At 40.8% G+C, this 22,894-nt stretch overlaps 1 protein-coding gene and 1 long non-coding RNA gene across 2 annotated transcripts; one reads left to right on the top strand and one right to left on the bottom strand.

Moving 5' to 3' along the window:
- Window positions 1-829: 829 nt before the first annotated feature.
- Window positions 830-6,029, bottom strand: LOC118478232. Its single transcript, XR_004858904.1, has 2 exons — window positions 5,751-6,029; window positions 830-1,214 (listed from the first exon to the last, which is right to left on the bottom strand). It is a non-coding gene; the product is annotated as an uncharacterized LOC118478232 (long non-coding RNA).
- Window positions 6,030-8,522: 2,493 nt separating this feature from the next.
- Window positions 8,523-18,503, top strand: LOC101851757 (transmembrane protein 161B; the record flags this gene model as incomplete). The annotated part of the gene is given in 3 exon segments (XM_013086041.2): window positions 8,523-8,539; window positions 14,349-14,681; window positions 16,814-18,503. Coding segments are annotated over 2 exon segments (1,497 nt in total). The 3' UTR covers window positions 18,011-18,503.
- Between the last annotated feature and the right edge of the window lie 4,391 nt (window positions 18,504-22,894).

Here is a 22,894-nt window from a genome sequence, read left to right as displayed (position 1 = left end):
AACCCCCCACCCCAAAAAAGGGTGTTAAATTGTCTTATAAATCAAAGAACCACAATGTATGAGTTTGGCGTTTTTTTAAGTTACAGCAGTTCAAACATAGAGAACATCATTAAAGGGGAGGCAACAGCAAAAATTATATTTCTAAGTGAAGCTCACAATTGCTCTCCCCATTGAAAATTCCAGATCAATTTTCCTGAATTCATTATCACTGCTATAATTGCAATCATTTTAATTGTCGCTCCTTAAAGATTCACAAAATTTCAGTCCCAGGAAAATATCAATTACTTTTTGGGGAGCCTTTCATGAGTCCAAAAGACAGACTGAAGGAATGAATGTGTGTTTGTACGTGTCATGTGCTTGTTTTCATTGATATATGTCAAACTTAAAGAACAGATGTGGCTGATAGAAAAGGTCATGAAAAGACCCGCTCATTTTAAGACTATGGACAATCAATTCCAGATATCTTTTTTTTAAAAAAAACATCAGCATGAGTTAAAGATACGTTTTCAGATCATATTTCCTCCATATCGATCTTTCCACAGCCTATAAAAAATTCAAGTCAACTTCTTAAAGTCCAGTTGAGATCACTCGTACTAGAAACTTCCACTTTGGCTGCCAGAATAAATTGCTACTACTGAAATGCAAGAAGAGATCATTCAATCATCAGTCTAAAAAAGCATATTTTTACAAGACAGATTACTATTTTATCAGAGCTGTTTGGTGGGATTCTATAGTCACCACCAATTTTCTTCTTTTTTTTTTTTTTGGTAAGTGTTTTACCGCGCTCGCAACTGTACAAGGTGATATGAGCGTGCGGACCCACTAAACATTTTCATCTACAAAGTGCAGGGTTGTAACTACCTCAGGAATCAAATTTCATGGCTTACACCCTTAGGAAATGAAAGGCCAAAAATTACAGAGTAATCCATACCACTATATTGTAACTTATGGCCTTATCTAGCGAGTAGTTACAGAGACAGGGGTGACTCACCTTTGTCATCAAGGCTCCTCGACAACATACGCAGCTTAACTTCCTCATCTTCCTTCATGGTGATGCCGAGCTAAAGGTAGCTTTCCCTTTATTGTGCAGAATCCAAATAAAAATCAGGAAAGGTCAGGGAAGCAGCAAAAAGTGAAAGGAAGAAAGTCTCCCAAATCCAGACCTTCTTCAGTCTCGGGTTGACAGTTTCCTTCCTCTTGTCAATTGTGATGTTCTGAAAATACACCATATAAATTATGGGGTAAGAAGATGTTTATTGCAAATTGAAATTGCCATGCGAGGGCCATATCTCACAAGACATTTAGATTATTGAAATTGCCACGCCAAGGGCCATCTTCCATTAAGAAAACAGATTATTGAAATTCCCACTAGAAAGCAGATTATAATCGGAGTACAATGAAAATAAAATAGTAGTAGAGGTTTTACGGCGCTCGCAACTGCATAAGGTCATATGAGCGCAAGAAGATTAGAGGTGTTACAAGAGAGTAACAAACACCAAAAAGAAGGAGGGGAGATAAAGACGATAGATGTTTGATAGGAAAGAAGAAGCAAACCACACCAGAGCACCCGCCAACCACCCACGAAAATAAAATAAAAGAAGAACATCACTAAAAGCACAACATGTATCAACAACACAAACAAAACCAATTAAGGTAAGTAAGAATTATAATCATGTAAATAAAACCTTTTAAGTCGTGTCCTGTAAAAATTTAGCTCCAACCCCTATCTCCTTTCATTTTCTTTAAAACTCTTGGAAACTCACTGTGAAATATATCATGCTACTAGAGAACATATGAAAATGATCTTCAACAATAAACTACAGAATAGCCTAGTCTAGCACAGGTAACTTGAAAACACAAATTTGAATTCATGGATGGCACAAACAATACGCCATTCCCTAAATGAACTTTTATAATTTTTTTGTATTCCTGAACAGCCGTACAGATTAGTCAAACAGCTCATCTCGAAAACCTCAGCTAGATCTCAGGGGTAGCTAACTGCTGATTCTTCAACCTATAGCACAACTGATTTTTACGTATGTGACTTTTTCCAACTTAGTACGGCCCCTTGCCTTCAGGCAGCCACATTCTGATTTCAAAGGTACTCTTTCATAATATGTATGTTCTTTGAAAATTTTCAGTTTTGATAGGAATAAATTTTGAATTTAAGCTCTTAGCAATTTTAGGACAACAAGGGATCTTTAATGTGAGCAACTTGTGCACTGGACCTTCCAGATTTTTCACCTTTATTCGATAAGGCTAGATGTTTGATCTTACCTTCCCTTACATCAGGGGTGTGGCTGAAAGACAGCAGTAAGAAGGAGCCAGGAGTAGTAGCAAAAAGGGTTAGGAGTAAGGAGAGAGAAGTCCAGAGGAAGCATTTACTTTACATTGAGCTTCTAACTTCTTGTGGACAGACATTTTAGACACGCAAAAAAAGAGGGGACACACAAGCATACGACCTTAATACAATGAATGGCAAACTAAGCAGACATCAGCTAGTTAAAACTTGTGGTGGACTGCAAGACCCTGAACTTCACACATGAGAAGGGTGTGGTGGGATAGAAAAGTGATTGGAGTGCTTCTGGCCCGTAAAAAAAAAAAACAGCTCTTATTTTCTTCAATTTCAAGCCAGTAGTACTTTTGCGAGGGTTAGGTGGCGGAGCAGTTAATGCACTCGTCTCCGAAGTGGAAAGTTCGGGTTCGAGCCTCGGTTCAGACACTGATTTTTTTTTGCCCCCTCCTGCCCACCAAGCAGTAATGGGTACCTGACTTTGAGTTGGGGAAGTAAATGTGGCGTGGAAAGGAACTGGCCACCCCATACAATATGCCGAAGGCCCAGAAAGTTGTCTTACTAAGAAGGCAATCCCTAATGTCCGGATCGGATGCAGGAACAATTTTATTTGAGGGTGTGGTGGCAGAGCGGTTAGTGCGCTCTTCTTCAAAGCGGAAAGTCCGGGTTCAAGCCTTGGTTCGGACACGGATTTTTTTTGCCCTCTCCTGCCCACCCAGCAGTAATGGGTAGGCTACTTGACTTCGAGTTCGGAAAGTTATAATGCAGAAGGCCCAGGAATTTGTCTCACTAACAAGGCAATCCCCAATGTCCCGATCAGATGCGGGAACAACTTTAACTTTTAGTACCTTTACACTTTGACAACCCACTTCTGCCTGAGTGAAATTTAATAAGATAACCATGTTCATAATCATTATGTGGGTAGTATTTTGCTATCAAAAACTTCTAGTTCTAAGCTGTGTTTAAGTTTTGATAAAAGGTAAATATTCTAAGTAAAATATATATCTAAGAACTTACTAAGGGAACCATTCTTAAAACAAGTCACTGTATACTAAGACTGGCGCCTACCACTACCATGACAAGAACATCTGGCTCGCCCAGAAGCAATCACAATCAAAATGAATCTTGTCGACAGTGAGCACATGGTATAAATCCCTTTATATATTTGTAAATACGGAAAGCCTGGGCCAAGAAGAACTACCACTTCAGGGCTCCCCTTTACGAACAAATGTGCGTATATTACGGATTAAACCTGCTGATTACTCCCTTTAAGTTTTGGTTGTGCGTGAGCTTTACTCTTTATAATTTCATTTCGGGGGTTTGCATACGCTTTAAAACGTAGGTGGTGGGCGTCTGGCAAGCATCATTTTCCCCCTTCTCTATCCCAAAGCTGAGTCAATGATTTCACAACACACCCACACACACATGCACGACGGTCACGTTCTGTGTTAGAAGAAGTCGACTAGTCGACCTACTTATCAACTTCGTGCAGTTTCCGGAAAAACAGGCTTGCTTCAGCACAGAAGCTCCACCCACATTCTGGTCGCTCACATTTGCAGGTGTCGCGCCTTGAGTTTACCTGGTTTACCCCTGCCATGAGATTACCCCCATCCTTCTTTAACACACTAGTAAACATGAATTGTCCGTCATCGAAAGTGTGGAAAGACTGGAATATGAACCCTGGGGTGGCTCTGAAGAATAATGAATCAGTTTATTTTCCAAACTTGCCACTCATCCCTGCCCTAAATCTCAAGCATCCCGATTTTCCCGATTTTGATCGCGTATACCCTGATTTTTTTCGTTTAATTTTTTGTTCCGCCTGTTGCGCCGGATTTTTCTAAAATCTTACTCTTGCCTTCTTTACTGTCGTGGGAAGCACTCGTAAAACTTTTTGTAAGCAGAAACTCAGAGCACTATTTTCCAAAATGTCTTTGCTCACACAAGTTATTTCAACTATAATGGATTGGAAGTAGTATTGATTTGCCATTCCGACTTCAGACATTCTCAAGATCTACCTTCATCAAAACATGCTATGTCCGAGTTTTAGTCAGTCGGGCCCGTCATCAAGACCCATCAGTAAAACTGTTTCAATCGCGCGTTCGCACCACGTGACATGACTTCGGCGTGTGAGTTCCCCGTGTGTCGGGGACCGTCGTTCAACGACAGGGTCAATTTAAGTTCATGCACACTGTTTGAAGCGTCTTTCGGGACTTATCCAAGGGGAGACCTTGACATGATATTTCAGAATTTAAAAAAAAAAAAAACCACACGCGCGCGCTCACGCACACATACACCACACATAAGCACAAGCGCAGAGGAAATATACATGGATATAATAATGGTCACGCCTGGAATTTTTTAAAGTCACCTTGGCAGTGACCTAGGTGATTTGTCGTTGATCCCGATTTTTTTCACCAAGTCCCAATGTTTTTCCCCACAGAGATCCTGACTTTTAGATTTCATAGACTGGCAGGTCTATTTTTCTAGGAATATTATAGTCGGAGTTGACCCCTTTTGGTTCGTCAACTTTATTTTATGTTTGATAGACCAAACTGCTCAACCACCACCACTCTTCCCCCTCCAAATGGACACAACTCTAATTATAGTCAATAATACTCATTTATTTCTTAGTTAATTAAAATCGTTAGCATTCAATCATAGTCATGGTCACTCTATGTGTGTCTGTGTGAATGTGCATCTGAGTTAAATGTTTGCAAGCAAAAAAACCTTACTATAAAATTATGAGATATTGACTTTTATCTTTCTAAAACAAGGGTTTAAATAAAATACCCCTTAAAATAGTAAACCAAAGGGTGAAGGAACCTCTAGTCTTAGTCCAGTGGCCTGAAAAGGGGAGCCCTGCACTAGATCTAGATATCTAGACCTCTATAATTTAAACTTAACATTCATCATATATATATATAATACTAGTTGGGCCCCCTTTCGATGAAAGGAATGAATGGTGCATTAACATCAACTGAAAGTCATTGGCCTATTATATTTACACTAAATACTGGAAAGGAGCAATAAATCTTGAGAGATGCAAAAAATTAGAAGGTCTAGATCTAGATCTAGATCTATACTCTCAAAACAAAATGCGTCTCGCGAAATATCACTTCCGCACCGGATTTTCTCAAATTACAGAGACAGAAGCGTCGGCCTACAAAAGCGATCGGCGAAATAAAGAAATTTAGCTTTTTGCAACAAAACTGTCTCAAAACTGGAAAAACAAAGGGCGTCATGATCTGGAGAATATTTTAAATAAAGAATCTTTTGGCGAAAACCGCATGTCGATCGATGCAGCCATTAAAGCCTTTTGAATAGCAAAATTCGGCCACCACAAATAGATAATAAAGATAAGAAAACAGTTGATAGACTCTCCAACCAGCTCCATGAGAGCAAGGTTAGGTGAGGCAATGACTTCAATGAGAGCAAATTGAATTATTGATGCCTCTACCTGAATGGGGAAACAGGTCCTCCTCTGTAAAAAAAAAAACTATTATAGCTTAGGGAGGGTGTGGCCCAACTCCTCCATGTGATAGAAGATCAACATTGTAGACTCACACTGCAATCACTAAGATCTATCCTAATCATCAATTAGGCCTAGATCTAACCTAAACAACAACTGAGGTGAGGCTACTGCAGCATCAAAGTTACTCATGTGGAGGCCTACAAATTGTATACTCATGACTCATGTATGTCAGTCCCATTTTGTAACTTGTTGAATGGTAGACTAGATCTAGATCTACACTCAACTTCAAGTTCAAGGCCTTCTAGACTAGCAGTCTAGCAGTACAAGTAACACAAATGAATGTGAGAAAAAAAAACCAAACTGGATACGCCGAAGCAGCAGCATTGACATGTTTAGTGAATTTCTTTCAACAATGATGACTGAAATTGACATCAAACGCCAGATAGGCAGAGTAGTTAACTGTACCTAGCGACGGGACCGTAACATAACAGACTCGACTCAGTGAGTATAGCCTGTACTATAAGAGGTAGATTCTAGATATCTAGACCTGTTCTCTCTGTTACTGTTATGATGTTAGATTAACACATTTCTGTAATGAATTCAGTGTTGTCCTTCCAACTTTCTTGTCTGTGCAATTAAACAAAAATTGGGGTCTGTTCAACTTGCCTGAAACTAATGTAGGGCCTACTCTGAGAGTCTAGCGTGAGCAGCAGGGATCCATCCTCGCTTCCCTATCGTGAGCCACAGGACAGTAAGACCGTAACACACTACACACCAACAAGGTGAGCACTATCACCAGCTAGGCAAGTCCCGGAAATACACCTTGACCTTCTTCAAACCATTCACTAATAAAATTGAGCTTAATCGAAAGGAAGTGCGAAGTTCCAGCTCTTATCTTATTTCTTTTTCAGAAAAACTAAGAGTCAAATAAAAACAAATGATAATAGGAATAAAACAGAAAGAACCTAAGATGGTCCACCCTTTTAGTTAATTATGTTTGAGTTTCCATTCGTAAATTATATTTGTACAGTCCAAAAAGACATGGTATAATGTGTAACATTATGGAATTTTTTGCGTTTTTTTTAGCATTACAGACTCATGAGAAATAAAACAAATTATAACTTTACAGGAACGAAATGGGCTAGGGATTGAGCTGCAGTGTACATTTAGAGTTCAGAATGTGGTTAAATTTTCTATTTCAAATTTGGTGAAGAAATGGATCTACTTTGTGTCGCCCAGGCAGAGTTCTTTCAATCTTTGTTTTGTACTTTGTATAGCCAAGTACAGAGTATTCGATTTCAAGAGCGAATATTCTTGGTGTCCATTGCGATACCCACACATGTTTAGATCAAGGCTGGGCTATAGCAAAGATAGTACAAGACAAGATGGGCCACTCAGCCTAAAAAGTGTCCGCAGGAAGTATGCTCTTTGCTTCAGATGGCGCTGCAGTCTGTTTTGAAGCTCTCTTTCGTTTTTCCAGAAGAAGAATAGGAATAGCACCTCCTTGCGTGCGCAGATCGACTGCTGTTCATCAGCAGTTCGGGTACGTTCAGTGCGGAGTTTTAGGTTTTTAAACATTTTAATGACCTCTCGCCCTTCATTCTAAAGTCAAATTAAACGAAGAATACTATCTCCTTTTCCTCAGGAAGAGGTTTTTTGTCAGCGTAACCATTTTTAAAAAGCGTTCTTCCGAAATTTATCGCAAAACTTGCTAGTTTCACTTTGATTTTTAAAAACTCAAGTAGGGTAACTCTGTTCGCAAAGAGTGCGCTTTTGTGAAGAGGGCGCCACCAAATTTTGAGGACACTTTTTTAATTGGCTCAAAGAGAGAAGTGGCCCATCTTGTCTTGTACTATCTTTGGCTATAGCAAAAATATTGTACTCGACTAGGCCTAGGCCTACCTACCCACCTCAAAGATAGTACAAGACAAGATGGGCCACTTCTCTCTTTGAGCCAATTAAAAAAGTGTCCTCAAAATTTGGTGGCGCCCTCTTCACAAAAGCGCACTCTTTGCGAACAGAGTTACCCTACTTGAGTTTTTAAAAATCAAAGTGAAACTAGCAAGTTTTGCGATAAATTTCGGAAGAACGCTTTTTAAAAATGGTTACGCTGACAAAAAACCTCTTCCTGAGGAAAAGGAGATAGTATTCTTCGTTTAATTTGACTTTAGAATGAAGGGCGAGAGGTCATTAAAATATAAAAAAAACTAAAACTCCGCACTGAACGTACCCGAACTGCTGATGAACAGCAGTCGATCTGCGCACGCAAGGAGGTGCTATTCCTATTCTTCTTCTGGAAAAACGAAAGAGAGCTTCAAAACAGACTGCAGCGCCATCTGAAGCAAAGAGCATACTTCCTGCGGACGCTTTTTCGGCTGAGTGGCCCATCTTGTCTTGTACTATCTTTGCCCACCTAAACCTTTTGCTTGCGATGCCCGGTGCTCTAAAAACTCAAAATAGATCCTCGCCTCTTGCCCTAGAGAGACTGAAAAAAGATGCAATGATAGCCTCTGCTGAACGCTGGGGAAAGCGTGCGGTAGTGCGGTGTGCTCTTTCGACCTTCCCAACTGTTTGTAGCCGAAGCTGTCGAATGTGTAAGGAATGGTGTAGAAATCGGAAGAAATCTAGTCTGTAGTCTACTGTAGGCCTAGATCTAGATTTAGATCTAGTAGGCTAGATCTAGAGTGAAAAATATTACGTTCTCATGCTGACTTACTGACAGTAATACAGACTCTACACTACTACACTGTTAGTTAGGCTGATTGAAGTTGAAGGTAATTTGACTATTCTTTCTTCTAGATAGGCCTCTAGTACTCTAGAGTCTCTAGATCTAGATTCTAGATATTAGATCTAGAATCTAGCTTCTAGGTCTAGATCTAGATCTAGATCTCTATCTGTGTTTTTGTTTTGTATAGTTCTGTAACGAGCGACCACCCCATCAAACACAATAAATAAAACGAAGTGTATACAGACCCGGTAACCGGGAACAAAGTCACGAAGTATACAGGTCCGGTAGGGGAACTCTTTTGCGATTTTGGAAAGTTTCAGCGCCCAGACCCGGTAGTGTGTGTGTGTGAGTGAGTTAGTGAGAGAGAGAGAGGAGAGAGCAGAGGGAAGTGCTAGCAAAATGTATGACACAGTTGGCAGGAGGGAACGAGAGAAAGATAGAGTGGGAAATACGAGGGGAGAAAGAAAGACAGAGACAAACAAAGAAAAAGAGAATGCGAGCGATAAACAGAGACAGAGGAAGGAGAGAGAGAGGGGGGGGGGGTGACTGCTCGATTTAAATTAAATGACTTTGGTCTTTTCTTCAAATTGTGATTTCTCCAACTCCAAAACGGGGGAAAAACGATCGTTCATCGAAAAGACATCCGCAATCTGCATTTAGATCAAGGGTAAATTTTTACTTTCACTCCCGCACACAGATGCACTGTTTCAGGGGTCAAACTGCTGTGCTGTACTGTTTGCTGCAGATCACACATAAAGCCACTAAAACTGTCGCAAATCAATTATTTTCAAGACAATTTTATTTCAAATCTAACTGTAAAATATCAAATTATGGGTGTAAAAACAGGGGGGCATGCCCCCCTGTAACCCCCCAGATTTTCTTTTACCCCAGTGGGGCAGGCCCCCCTGGAACCCCCCGATTGGTCCAAAGCATGTCTATCTCGGTTAAAAACAATCAAATATTTCAAAAACCATTAATTTGCGACGGAAATGAAGTTGATATTCGTGTTCAGCGCATCAATATTTAGACATTTAGTAGAAAATAGACAACTGGTAGCTGAGTGTGAGACGGGAGGGAAAGTAAAAAAATACCAGATCAAGATCTAGATCTAGGTCTCTAGATTCTAGATCTAGATCTAGATATAGGCTAGCCTCGAAACTAGATCAATGATTTATATCTGTCGGTCTAGATCTAGACCTAGGCCATAGATCTAGAAGAACCAAGTTTTACCCTGAGCCAAGAGGGCGCTGGAACTTTCCGAAATCACAAAAGAGTTCCCCTACCGGGTCTGTATACTTTGTGACTTTGTTCCCGGTTACCGGGTCTGTATACACTCCCTAAAGAAGAGGCCTAACCCTAACCCTAACCTTACATTACACCTAGCCTAGATGGGTGCTTTTTCGGTAGTTCCCACCCCGCAATTGTTATTCGCCTAACAAGAATAAGGTGGGGGGGGGGGTGAGGGGTTTCAGGGGGGGCATGCCCCCCTGAATTTTACCATAATTTGATGTCTTAGCTCGCCGCGGATCAAACATATCGATCTCGATGTAGATCTGGATCTAAGCTCAAATAAGGCAAGGGGGGTGGGAACTACCGAAAAAGCACCGCCTAGGTCTACCCCTACCCCTAGTCCTAGCCCTCAATTCTGCTCTGTCTCATAATGGTCGCTCGTTACGGAAGTCCTCCCGACAGTACATCATCTAAAATCTAGATCTAGAGATCTCTCTACAGCTTCTTTTCTAAACAACGTTACTTATTTCCGTTTGCTTTGTTTTGTTGGGGGTTTTTTCTCTATTGAATCTTCTCAGATCTTTGCCTTTGCATAGAGATCTACAGTCTAGATCTAGATCTAGATCTACAGGTCTTTTTTGGGGGCCGGCTCTATTTCTCCGAACGTTTTGGGAAAATAAACTTGAACTCTATTTCTCCGAACGATTTACATTCTCCAAACTTGTAATTTTTTAATAATAATTGCGAATGGAGTGGCCTGTGTGTGAGTTTGCATGTGTTTGTGTGAGTGAGTGTGTGTGAGATAGTGCTGGATCGTGAAATTTGAGAGTGGCGATTCGCGATTCAGTCGGCTTCATCAAAGAATCGCGAGTACGCAAGCACTCGTGGAACTGTGGTGGAACACTGACTGAAACAGAACAGTGTCATATCAACGCCACTTGGCGACCGCGAGTCCCAATCTTGTTGTTCCGCCATCCTCTCTGCCCCACACCCTTTGTTGCGCTGCTCTATCAACTGACTTCAATTAGTGACCCCCGTAAATTCAGCCCCCCCAACCCCATGATTCGCTAAAACAATGGCTCCATAAAATTCCTTCTGTCTATTGGTTGGACCCAGTTCATTTTGTTTTAATAGAAGGGTTGGACTATACCATCTTTTGTAAAATAAGGGGAGCCGTGCTAAGTGTTCCGTTCCTTTCTCGCGCTCGTGACTCGACTCAGCAGTAGGTTAAACAAGCCACAAGATGGTGACAGCGACAGGGGAGTGAATCGAGAATCGTTTGGCGATACTGTTCCGTGTTCCGCTGAAGTGAATCGTGAATCGCGTTCCGCAGGCAAGAGTTGCGATTCAGTTCCGTTCTCGCGCTCGCGACCCAGCCTTAGTGTGACAGTGAGTCTGCGTGGGTGTGAGTGAGTGTGTGTGTGTAAGGTGTGAACCGGGTGGGGGGGGCGTGGAGAGATTTTTTTTTTGTTTACATGAAGAATTTTAGTTTTTACTTTATGGGTGACTAAATGCAAAATAGGTTACTGCCAAGGTCGATCAGTCTTGTTTTCTCGCTGTACCTTTTGAAGGCATTTTCAAATTAAGTATAGTCCGGGAACGTTGCCCCAACCACAACTGAAGTATCTGAATATTCACATATTTAAAAATTTCTAGCTCTAGAAATTGAATTCGATGCAAAAAATGCCTCCTCCCACTCCTCGCAGAATGAAAGATGACGCCTAGGCCTAAATCTCGCATATAACCAAAAAATCTCGAGAACGGAAACCGTTCGGAGGAATAGAGTTCAAGTTTATTTTACAGAACGTTCGGAGAAATAGTCACTTCGTTTGTTTTCTTTTTGGTAAAAGTGTTTTGCGGCGCTCGCAACTTCATTACAGTGGAGTCCACTTATAACGAGTCCTGAAATAACGAGAAGTCTGTTATAAAGACACTATTCTAAAACCCCGTTTTTTTCCCTTCTTTATCTTTGTAAATAAAATACTGCTATTGCGCAATCAGACAGTCATGCGGGTTGGTTATAACGGAATATTGCTGCTGCTGTGCACAGCACACAGACCAAATACACATGTTGTCACATATATTATTTAAAACCTCGCCAGTTGAGAAAGTTGTTGGTGATCCAGCGAAACAGAATGGGAGAGCCCACGTGAACCAACAATGAAGGCCAGAGTGAATGAGTTGGGAGGGTGTGGCATGCGCAGACAAGCAGAAAACGCATCGCGTGATAGGCCAGCCCAATCTAGATTATCTAGGCATACACCGTGCCTCTCACTTCTCTGGTGCGGAATGGAGAGGTCACAATGCTGTGATAGATGGAGTGAATGTGTGACGTGCGCAAGCAGATGCAACGTACCACAGGGTGTGATGGGGTGGGGGACAACACAGCGGGTGAGTTAACCTAAAGCCAGAGCGCCTTCTTTCGGATCGCCAATGCAGAACTGTCAACATTTCTCTAGTGATAGAGAAAACAAAAACAAACCTGATTCGATTTTTGATCAAGTAAGACCTAGAGATCATGTTGAACAAAAATGTCATCAGGGGAAATACAAAAAGGAATAAACAGAACACCAAACTCATAGATTAGGCCTACTTTACTATTTCCATTGAATTTATTACTGGATCCATTATAACGAGAATCCTGCTATAACGGACATTTCGCACCGGTCCCCTCCCTCTCGTTATAACAGGATTCCACTGTATAAGGTCATAGATCTGTAAGCGCGCGAAACACATTAAACTTTTTTCAGTTGGTATACATCTAGATCTAGATGCTAGAATAGATCTAGGAAATTTAGAATTTTGCCCGGGTGGCGGCCGAAGCCTACTCTTATCGATTTTAGACTACGAAGGGATCTTTAACATGCACAACTTGCACACAAGGCCTCCGAGATTTTTTGCCCTTGTCCAAGAAGGCTAGGTGTAAATCTTTCCTACCAGAAGATCGGGGGTGTGGCTGGGTGAAAGACAGCAGTAAGAAGGAGCCAAGGGGCAGCAGTAGAAAGGCTGCAGAAAGAGTCAGGAGCCCAGAGGAGGGGGCAAAGGAGGTGAGCGGGTGGGGGCAGAAAGAGGAGACGAAAGTAGACGACAGAACATTGCTAGAGAGGGGGACAGGAGGTGAAAGGAGTGGAGACAATATCGGCTTACTGTAACTGTAAGGCTATATCATAATTTTGAAGCATACCAACAGCAGAGCAGTAGAGGTAAAACATACCCTGATGCTGCACTTTTTACTTTTTATAACTGGAAATATTGACCATATGTAATAATCGTATACATTCTAAGTAAAAGTAATTTATTATTTAATGCTCTGTAACTTTTGATAAGTAGCAATACACCCAACATGTGTGATGGATGCACAGATGGAAAGCCCAGTAACTTTATAGCCCCTATGTGCTTTGTTACAATGATCACTCTCTCTATTGTACCACTTTCTTTCTCCCTCCTTCATTCTGTGCGAGTTGAAAGCCAAGTTGTTACACCACTCTCAGTAAAGGAATTACTTGTATGTGAAACACATTGAAAAGTCATTTTAACAATGATGTGGATCAAAGTCAGCAGAAGAGGATACTAATCCGATTTATATATATGTGTGTGTAGATTTTTTATGAAAATTTAAATTGAGTAAATTGTAAAGGTAAAATATAACACAGACACACACACGCACACACACATATGCGCACGCGCACACATACACGCACACATGCACATAGACCGCCTCGGTGGTCTCTTGGTAAGAAGTCCGCTCTGAGAGATGTAGAGGAAGGTTAATTAATCTTTTAAAAGCTCTAAAACACAATCAAAATGAATTTTTAAAGTCAGTCCAAGTGTAAAACTGAAAGATCAACAGACAAAAGCAGCCATCAGGCACGCCCACACAATCAGCTGTTTAGTTTACATTAACAAGCTTGAAGTGAGCAAGAAGTTACCGTTTTTACTCTGTTTTACCAATCAGAGTTGTTTACATTTCAGACCATCCATGCTCAAAAAGGGGTCAAAATCTAAAAATTGTTTCGAATGAAGAACGTTGGAGGAAAGATTCTTCAGTAGTGGAGAATCTTTGGTTGAAACAAAGGTGGCCATGAGGTAATGTTTCCAAAAATAATCTCACACCTACATACTAGCAAGGTCCAAATTCCTTTATCTCGTCATCCAAGCTCAAAACAAACTACACACACACCTCCAAAATAAATCAAAATAAAATATTTATAGTCGATTATAGTTGTTAATTTTTGTCTTAAATGGAGCAGAAGACATCAAATTTTCAATAGATCCGAAAAAACAAAAAATTTCATGGATAGTGACTTTTTTGCCTTTCGAGCCTCGTAGCTGATAACAGGACACTGCGTCTTAAGACTGATATTGACCGGGGGGAGACAGATATATATACATATATATACAAGTGCATGTGTGTATTTAATAAATATACTCTTTATGGGTCTGTGAAAATCTGCGGAAAGTTTTACTTGGTCTGAGGTCAAAAGGAAGCTGGTTTAGGGTTGGGTTAAAACATCATCAAAATGTTAAAGTAAGGAATCAGTCTATGATAGAATTAATCGCTCTGTATCATACGCAACTCGTTTTCTGTCTATAATATTCAATAACTTTTGGCTTTGTTTCCACAGGAAGGATAGTGAAACACAGTTAACCAACTGATAATGGCAGTGCTCGGTGCACAGGTAGTGTTCAGTCTCGTGACGTTCACCTTTTTGCACAAACTGGCGCCATATTACTCCATCGGGCGCTGGATGTTATGTGGGAGACTCCTAAGGTTTCTTCACCCTACAAACGAAGAGCTGAAACAGCTTGACTCTGGAAACCCCACAGGGAAAGCCTCGAGTCAACCAAACAGCAAAGTTCGTCGTAGAGGTGAACACAAAAAATATGCTGCCGGTGGCGACAAATCAGAAACGTTCACAGTACGAAGGAACATCCCTCTTCAGCTAGATCAAGCACCGGTATGTTTTAAATGCAGGAAAATTACTCGTTGTCTTTTGGGGTTGGATAATTAGGCCTAACAATTACGATGTTTATATAACTGTTGTTTTTTTTAAGAAAATACTTTTATGGGCTCTTTTTTTTTTTTGGTCTAGGTTTCAAATGAATAAAGAAAGAAATAGAATACAATACCTCGAAAGCTTTCCTATTTGATTTTTAGTTGTTAAAGGATCTGTAGGTCTGCATTTGTCTTCATTTCACTATATTATGATCTATTAAAACTGAGAAATCTGATATCATGCTTGAGAGAGAAAAGAAAATAGACGAACGAAAAATTGTGTGTCTAAATTTGTTTGTGGTAACTACTGAGAAACAAAGTTATTTTCCGTGTGAATAATTGTTTTCTTTACCTGGCAGATTGTTGTTCACTCTGTGGGTGGTTGGTGGGTGCTCTGGTGTGGTTTGCTCCTTCTTTCCTCAAACATCTATCGTCCTTATCTCCCCCTCCTTCTTTTTTATGTTTGTTACTCTCTTGTAACACCTCTAATCTTCTGGCACTCATATGACCTTATGCAGTTGCGAGCGCCATAAAATCTCTACTAAAACTAAAAGTTGTTCACTCTATCTGTGCCCATGAACCCAAGAATCAAGTAAATGTTGATGAATGTGAAGTTTCATATGAGGAGAATAAAATAGTGTCCTTCGTGCTTTTACATTTTCATATTTTTATCCCAAAAAAGTGATGAGATAAGGGAAAGTCATCCTTGGAATAAATATAAAATGATATAGCTTGCAACATACAGTCGAACCTGTGTAAGACGGAATCGCAAGGGAGGGGGGGAAAAATTCCGTCTTAGACAGGGGAATTTAGGGAGGGGGGGATAGGGGTGGGGGGGTTCAAAGGCCCAGCCAGTGAGATCAAGGATCGCTTGTCCGATCGGCAAGCAGTGGTCAAAACTTCACACCTCTCAGCTGCTATCCTGTCTGATAGTGACATGCGTCAGTCTTACTTATCCAATTACCACCAGTGCTTGCCTTTCATAGGACCACTGTTTGACCTATTAAAACAGAAACGTTTGAACACCTCCTTTGCTTCCACCCTTAGTCCCACCCACCAACGCTACCCCTCACTGTCATCATTGTAACAACGATTCGAGGAACTCTTTTCTCAGCAGGCAGTACGATCAGGGCAGCAGGCATTGGTAAATCTAATTTCACACCTCTGGCTTCTGGCTACCCAGGAAAGTTTCCGTAGTGGCTGGCTACTCGAGCACTCTCACGGGCAGTCGTGAGATATCACACCCACACTACACTGGCCATCTGTAGCGCTCAGTGCTCACATGAAGGGGTAACATAGGGAAACTTCTACTCTATCTCCATTGCACCCCTACTCCCCTTCCTCGCCCAGCGGCATAGCCATGGCGTTAAGTTTAGAGCCGGCGGAATCAAACTTGCGAGTTTTGTTTCAAATCAGGGCTGAGCGGGCAAAGCATTTTCCGTGTTAGACAGGTGAAACCCTCGGAAGGGAGCGGATTTTTCTTTCCGTTTTCGCGTTTGACAGGTTTCCGTTTTATACAGGTAATGAAAGAGGAATATATCAAGGGGGGAGCGGGGAGATTCCGTTTTTTTACACAGGTTTCCGTTAAGGCAGGTTCGACCGTATACTGATACCTGTCATAATGATAATAACATTGTATTCAAATGGCTCTGTCATTGATAATTGTTATTTCTGAGTTTTGGGAGGTCGCTTATGCCACCCATGAAATAAAATTTGATGCAATGGGCTTTTACTCTTTTAATGTGGGAGAAAACTCGTGGGGTGAGCGGACGGCAGGAGATCTTCAGAGGTAGAACCACCTTCAAGCAAGTGTTTCGTCCTAAGTACCTGACACTAAGGAGGCCGGGCCACACTCAGGTCATGGCTCCCAAGAGCTCTTTTTAAAGATATAGTAGCAGTGGGTAGCAGTCAGTACAAAACAAAGTTGTTTGCTTCTTCTTTCCTGCCAAACACCTATTGTCCTTATCTCTCCCCCTTTTTTGTTTATTACTCTCTTGTGTTTACCTCTAATTTTTTGCACTTATGACCTAAGCGTGTTGCAAGTAATGCAAGTGCTGTTAAACTGTTACTAAAAACCAAAATTTATCTTGACAGGTTGAGGACATTGACCTAGTGCCGCTACAGTACTACTCAGAGTACACCTGGCTCATGGATTTTTCCCTGTGTGCTCTCATCATCTACGTGTTGACAGAAATCTACTATGTGGTTTCTCCGCACCGCATTGAGTTGAACCTCAGCGTATTGTGGTGTCTGCTGGCCATTGCCTTTTGCCTGCGTCTTCTCGCAAGCCAGGCATGGATTTACATGAGAACCCAGGAAGGCGGCGAGCGGGTGTTGCTTGTGACCTTCACCTTCTTTTACCTGGTGTTTGCGATGGGTGTTCTAGTTGTGGGTGAGAATATCATCGAGTTTGGATTAGAAGAAGCTTATGATAACTTCTCAGGAAATGCATTGGTTTTCTTGGAAAAGCAAGGAGTAACCTCACATGGACCCATGTCTTTTATGACCTATAAAGCTGTGCTTGCTTTTCTTGGAATGGTGATTGGGGGATTACTAACATTTCCAGGCCTAAGAATGGCTAAACTCCATTTGGACACACTTAAGTATACGCAGGGACGGGGGCTTCTCCAGTTGTTGCTCCAGATCAATTACATCCTGCCTTTGGTCGTGGCTTTGCTGTGGGTGAAACCCATAGGCCGGGATCTACTCTGTGGCAAACACTTCACCTATGCACGTGCCGTAATCTACGAGGATCAGTTTGAGGGCCTACGTTTTATCATCATTCTGGTCACTTGCGCTCTACGGCTGGTACTGATGCCATTATTTTTACAGTCACATCTCAATCTTGCTCATGAGAAAGTTGAGAATATGAAGAAGGAAAGCGGACGTATCGGCAATGTAGAACTACAGAAAACAGTTGCCCGCGTCTTCTATTATCTATGTGTCGTGGCGATTCAGTACATAGCTCCGGTCATCCTTGTGCTCTTTCTCACTTTCCTCCTGAAAACCCTTGGTGACTTCTCGTGGGTTTCTCTGTTTGGAGAGACTGCTGTGCAATTCTTCAGTGTCACTCCAAAGAAGGGAATGAGCCTCCCCAACCTGGGAGGGGAGAACAGTACTATGGGTTCTATTATTCAGTCTGCCTCTGAATTTACAAGTACTTTAGGAGAGATGCGTGGTATTTTCACACCAGTGTGGTATAGAGGAATTTTCAATTATTTACTGTGGTGGGTAGTCACAGTCTGGTTTTCTAGCACTTCATTTGGAGTTATGTACTATTCACAGTCGTAGTGATGGTTTCTTTTCTCTTAATTGTGTTCCACAGTTGCCTGTCATAAATAGCAACCATCTTAAGTTCCCATTCATTCCTTTTCAGTAAATATTGTCATCATGTTCATATCTTTAGAGCTTTCTGAATACAGTGGAGTCCGCTTAAACGGTACACAATTAATCCGAAAACAGCAGTAAGCCAATAGAAAACAGAATCCCTAATTTTGTTCTTTGCTTTAAACTGAAAACACGGCTAAACTAGGAAATCAGGTGGAACTTCAGATTTTGGCTGGGACTCCACTGTATTTTGCTTTGCAACTGTAAAGCTCATTGTCAAACATTTGTATCCCAGAAAGCCTCTATTCATTTCTTTCCTGTTTCTTGTATGTGTGTCTTTTATATGAATCTCTGAGTGTATAGTTTTTTAATGGTGCACTGCCCTGCCCTAAGCGATTGTTAAAAAATATAAAAATGCTTTGGGGGGGGGGTGTCAGTTTGGGTTTGACAAACAAAAGAAAAGGATAATCATAGACAATTGTACAATAGCCTTTTATTTAGAAAACTAAAGCTTGTGGTACTTAAAATCATTAAGTACTGTTCTTGTTCTTTGCACGCCCGTGGTAGATCCCATGGACAGTTTGCAAGAATCAACTGCACTGTCTTCAACCGAGAGTGCAACCGACTTCTGCATACATGTATGAATATGACTTAATTTCCTACCAGAAATTCGCCAAGGTTTTTGATGGCCTTAATAAATAATTGTCATTTTTTAAAGTTCTTTTAAAATACTTTTAGTAACCTATATCATAGTTCAGAAAGGTTTCTACAGTTTTGGACTTATAAGACATGGGTGTTGAGGGGGGGGGGGGGGGTTAATAGGTGTACTATAGGCTCAGAATATTAGGGCTCAAAGGGTTAAATGATAACAAGACGATGATTATTATATTATTTTCAAGCTGCAGTTCATACTTTCTACTCATTTGAATCTGTTGACAGTACAATAATGCATTATATTTGCATGCACCTATTTTGGCCATCCCTAGGGTCAGTTTAGTTGATATCATACTGGACTATAATGCATCCCTGGTTCTAAAGTTCCAAAGGGTTTTTCTCAAAACTGGGTTGTTTTGGAAATTTTTCACCACTCCAGTATTCTTGCTTTACTCCATCCATCTTAATCCTGCTGACTTTTGTTCCTCTCACCGCCCACTTCTACTGACATGTAATTAGGCGGGCGGTTGGAGGACGCATGTCTGATGTGGTCTTTTTTACTTTAACTGTAGGTACGGTCGAACCTGTGTAAAATGACCAACCATTGTCAAGGATAAAAGTGGCAGTTTAACACAAGTGGCAGTCTTACACAGACTGGTCAAAATTAAAAAGGCAAACCATTCCCTTCTGAGGTCCAAATCTGACCTGATCTCAGGCTTAGGACTGCCGTAAGGCGTATTCAAAAGGGTTTTTATTTTCTTTTTGAAAAAGGGGGGGTGGAAGGGTGGAATTGTGAGGTTTTTTGTTGTTGTAGGTTTGTGTTTTGGTTAGCTCTTTTTGTTGATGATTTTGTGCAAGGGTAAAATAGAAACTAATGTAAGACGATGAAGACCGAGTGCCATGATAAAACAAACACTGGGTCACCACCACTCGGAGAGTTAATGTCCATTGTTACTTTGTTACAGATTAGGCAAACAAAACAGTGACCAGTCACCTCACACATACGATTTGTGTATGAGTTGTGGGGGGCTTATATAGGTTATGAAGGATCACATGCCTTTATTGTTCCTCATTGGTCTGGTCAACTTGGGTAAACATTCATTGTAGGGACCAACAATAGCGACAGGGGAATGGATTACGAGGGCCCGTTCACAGCGCCAGGAGCCAATTCAAAATTTTATGAAATGCACTAGCGATTCGAGACCAGGCCTGGCTGTCTGAGGCAGGTAAATTTGGCAGTGGTTGATTAATTAATGTGGCCGCTATGGACAGGTGACCGTTTTACACAGTTAAATTAAGAAAGAGAAAAAAACTCAAGGGAAGAAATGGAAATGTTGGGGGTTCGAGCCACGGGCCCGACGTTGTGTCAATGGGAAAGGCACTTTGCGCGAATTTTCCTCACTTCACCCAGTTGGAAATGGGTACCTGGCCATAGACAGCGAAAAATCTTGTCAGTATGTTAGTAAAGTGTTTTAGGGCCTATAAATGGCTGCTTGCACTATATGCTTCCCAGGAAGTTGAGGTTGTTTCAGAATGCTCTCAGGTCTGCTGGGGTAAAAGTATAGATTGTGAAGCGCATAGAGCTTGCTGTTGAGCAGGGATTTGCGCCATACAAATGTTATCTATTATTAAGTGGCCGTTCGTAAAGTGTAAAGGTGGCCGTCATGGCAGGTTCTGCTGTGTTTCCCTTTTTTACTTCTGAGTGAAATATATGTGTGTTGATATACTAGCCACCAGTTTCTATTAAATTTTCATATATAAAAATCTCTCCAGAATCGTCCTCAGCTCTCACTGCTGACCTCAATGTAATCCCCGACATGTAGTTGATGTAGATGGGGAAGGGGACACAAGTCACATCGCATTCTCATGCATTAGACTAGTTTTTAATTTGCAAGTCATTTGTGATGTTCAAGTTTTCTTCTGAAACGATGAAAAATAACTTCAGTAGAACTGTTTTTTACAGAATAAAATTTGACATTGCCACCATGATATTTTTTAAGGGGCTTTTGATTTGTTCCCTATATTACATTATATTCAAATATTCCCCAAGGATTGATTTTTTGTGTAAACATGAAATTTATCTTCTGAGATTATTGTTTACCGTACATTGGAATGATGTAGTTTGCTTTTTAATTTCATTGTTTGTAGAATGTGAGTTTTTGCACTTAAAACCATCATCCGTTTTCCAAATATTCATCATTGACCTATATGTAGTAGTATTTTATAGAACTGCTATTGGCCTCATAGTTTGTCTTACCTCCATGATTGTGACTGTCTTTTTTGGCTTTGGGTGATCCAGATAGAAGATTGATCTCATTTCACATACCAGTGAAACTAAGATGTTACAACAGAATCTGGTCTGTGTTGGCTCAGTTGAAGGAAGTTTCGTAAATTATTATTTTCAACAGTTTGACGAAAAAATGTTTACAATACAGCCTACTAACCAGTGGTTGGTATCAAGGTTAGTTCAGATGGTGTGAAGACTCTCTCTCTCCTGTCCAAAATTCATTCATTTGTACATTGCATTTCTACTGCAGAGACAGCCTTTACTGAAGTTGAATGAGAGAGTTTTTAAGGATGGGTTTGTTGTTTTATCTTTGCAGCTCTTGTCTTGACTATAATTCTTGTTGGAGTCTGTTGATCATTTTTTTACCTCTTTTTACCCCCCCCCCCCCCCCCCCCCCCAATCAAATCTTGCTGAAAACTAAGTGTGTTAGTGACGGTAGTTTGCCCCAGTTCTTTCCTGTTCATGCAATGTAAATTTATTGAACACTATATAAAGTTGTGTTGTGTGTACTTTTATAGTCACCTTCCCAAGCTTGTTTTTACATGATGCCATAGATATAGTGCTACTAATTGTTTTTGTTAGAGAGTGAGTGACTTGCTGTACAGTTCTCTTCATGTACCCAAGAGGATCTACCTGTAAACTTGCATGTGTGTTTTGATAGTACTCTGTGGAGATGGTCATATTACTATGGTCACTTTTAGGGTTGTTTTACCTTTATTTGTGTTAAATGTTTAAAAAAGAGGGGGGGGGGGGTTGTAAGTTTTACGGCGCTTGCAATTGCATAATAAGGTCATATTGTCATATGAGCACACTGGACACATTAAACATTTTTAAGTTGGTAGAAAATTTTTGAATTTTGCTCGGGTGGCAGCTGAAACCTACTCTTATTGATTTTAGACCGCCAAGGGATCTTTAACGTGCGCAACTTGCACACAGGGCCTCCGAGATTTTTCGCCCTTGTCCAAGAAGGCTAGGTATAGATCTTTCCTGCCAGAAGATCAGGGGTGTGGCTGAAAGGCAGCAGTAAGAAGGAGTCAAGGAGTAGCAGTTGAGAGGCTGCAGAAAGAGTCAGGAGCCCAGAGGAGGGAGCATAGGCGGTGAGGGGGTGGGGAAGTAAGTGGAGACAAGAGCGGACGACAGAACATTGCTAGAGAGCAGGAAAGGAGGTGAAAGGAGACAATTTTGGAGAATAAAATTTTTTTGGTCGGGATTCGAACCCAGTACCTTTGAATGAGAGGCGAACACCTTAACCTCTAGGCAACGAGAGCCCCCAAAGAGGTTTTTGTATTTTTAATGAGACTAAGAAGTGAACAGGGTTGACTTTATAAGTTTTTTTATCCATTATTGCGTACTGACCAAATGATTTAAGGATCCTTTTTGTGTTTAATGTTAATGATCAACACCTCCTTATTTAAAGAATTTGAAAAAAAATCACTTGATTCTGTGTACTACGGTACATAGTTCTCTTAATTAATTGAATTGGAAGGCTTCTGTTTTCAGTACCTTTCTGCGCTCATAGGTAGCGATCCATCTGCGTTTTGTTTCTTGATAAAAGACGTAATCTCCAATATGGTCTGTCTGCGCTAGACATCATCAGTACATATAAATAATGTTTGCAGTTTGTATGCGTAATGTTCCAAGTGCTCCAGTGCCATGAAGAAGTCTGTCATCAAATCAAGCAATTTCCCTTTCGGCGGATGAATTAAAAATATCATCCTTTAGTCTGCATTAATCATTAAAGAGTAACTGTATTATGTCTGTCTCATCTGGTTAGCACGAGGCTTGAAAGAATTTGATATTTTTAACATTCATTGAAAGCTGATGATATAGGAGACGAAGTTGACATTAAAAAGTTGATATATAATTTTCCTTTGTGTGTATTTTGTATTTTAATTTATTTTCAAAGT

Source organism: Aplysia californica, unplaced genomic scaffold (assembly GCF_000002075.1).
Source record: "Aplysia californica isolate F4 #8 unplaced genomic scaffold, AplCal3.0 scaffold00429, whole genome shotgun sequence".
In the NCBI taxonomy this organism is placed as follows: domain Eukaryota; kingdom Metazoa; phylum Mollusca; class Gastropoda; order Aplysiida; family Aplysiidae; genus Aplysia; species Aplysia californica.
The sequence above is the reverse complement of the archived record's forward strand: the minus strand, read 5'-3'. Positions and strand labels throughout refer to the sequence as shown.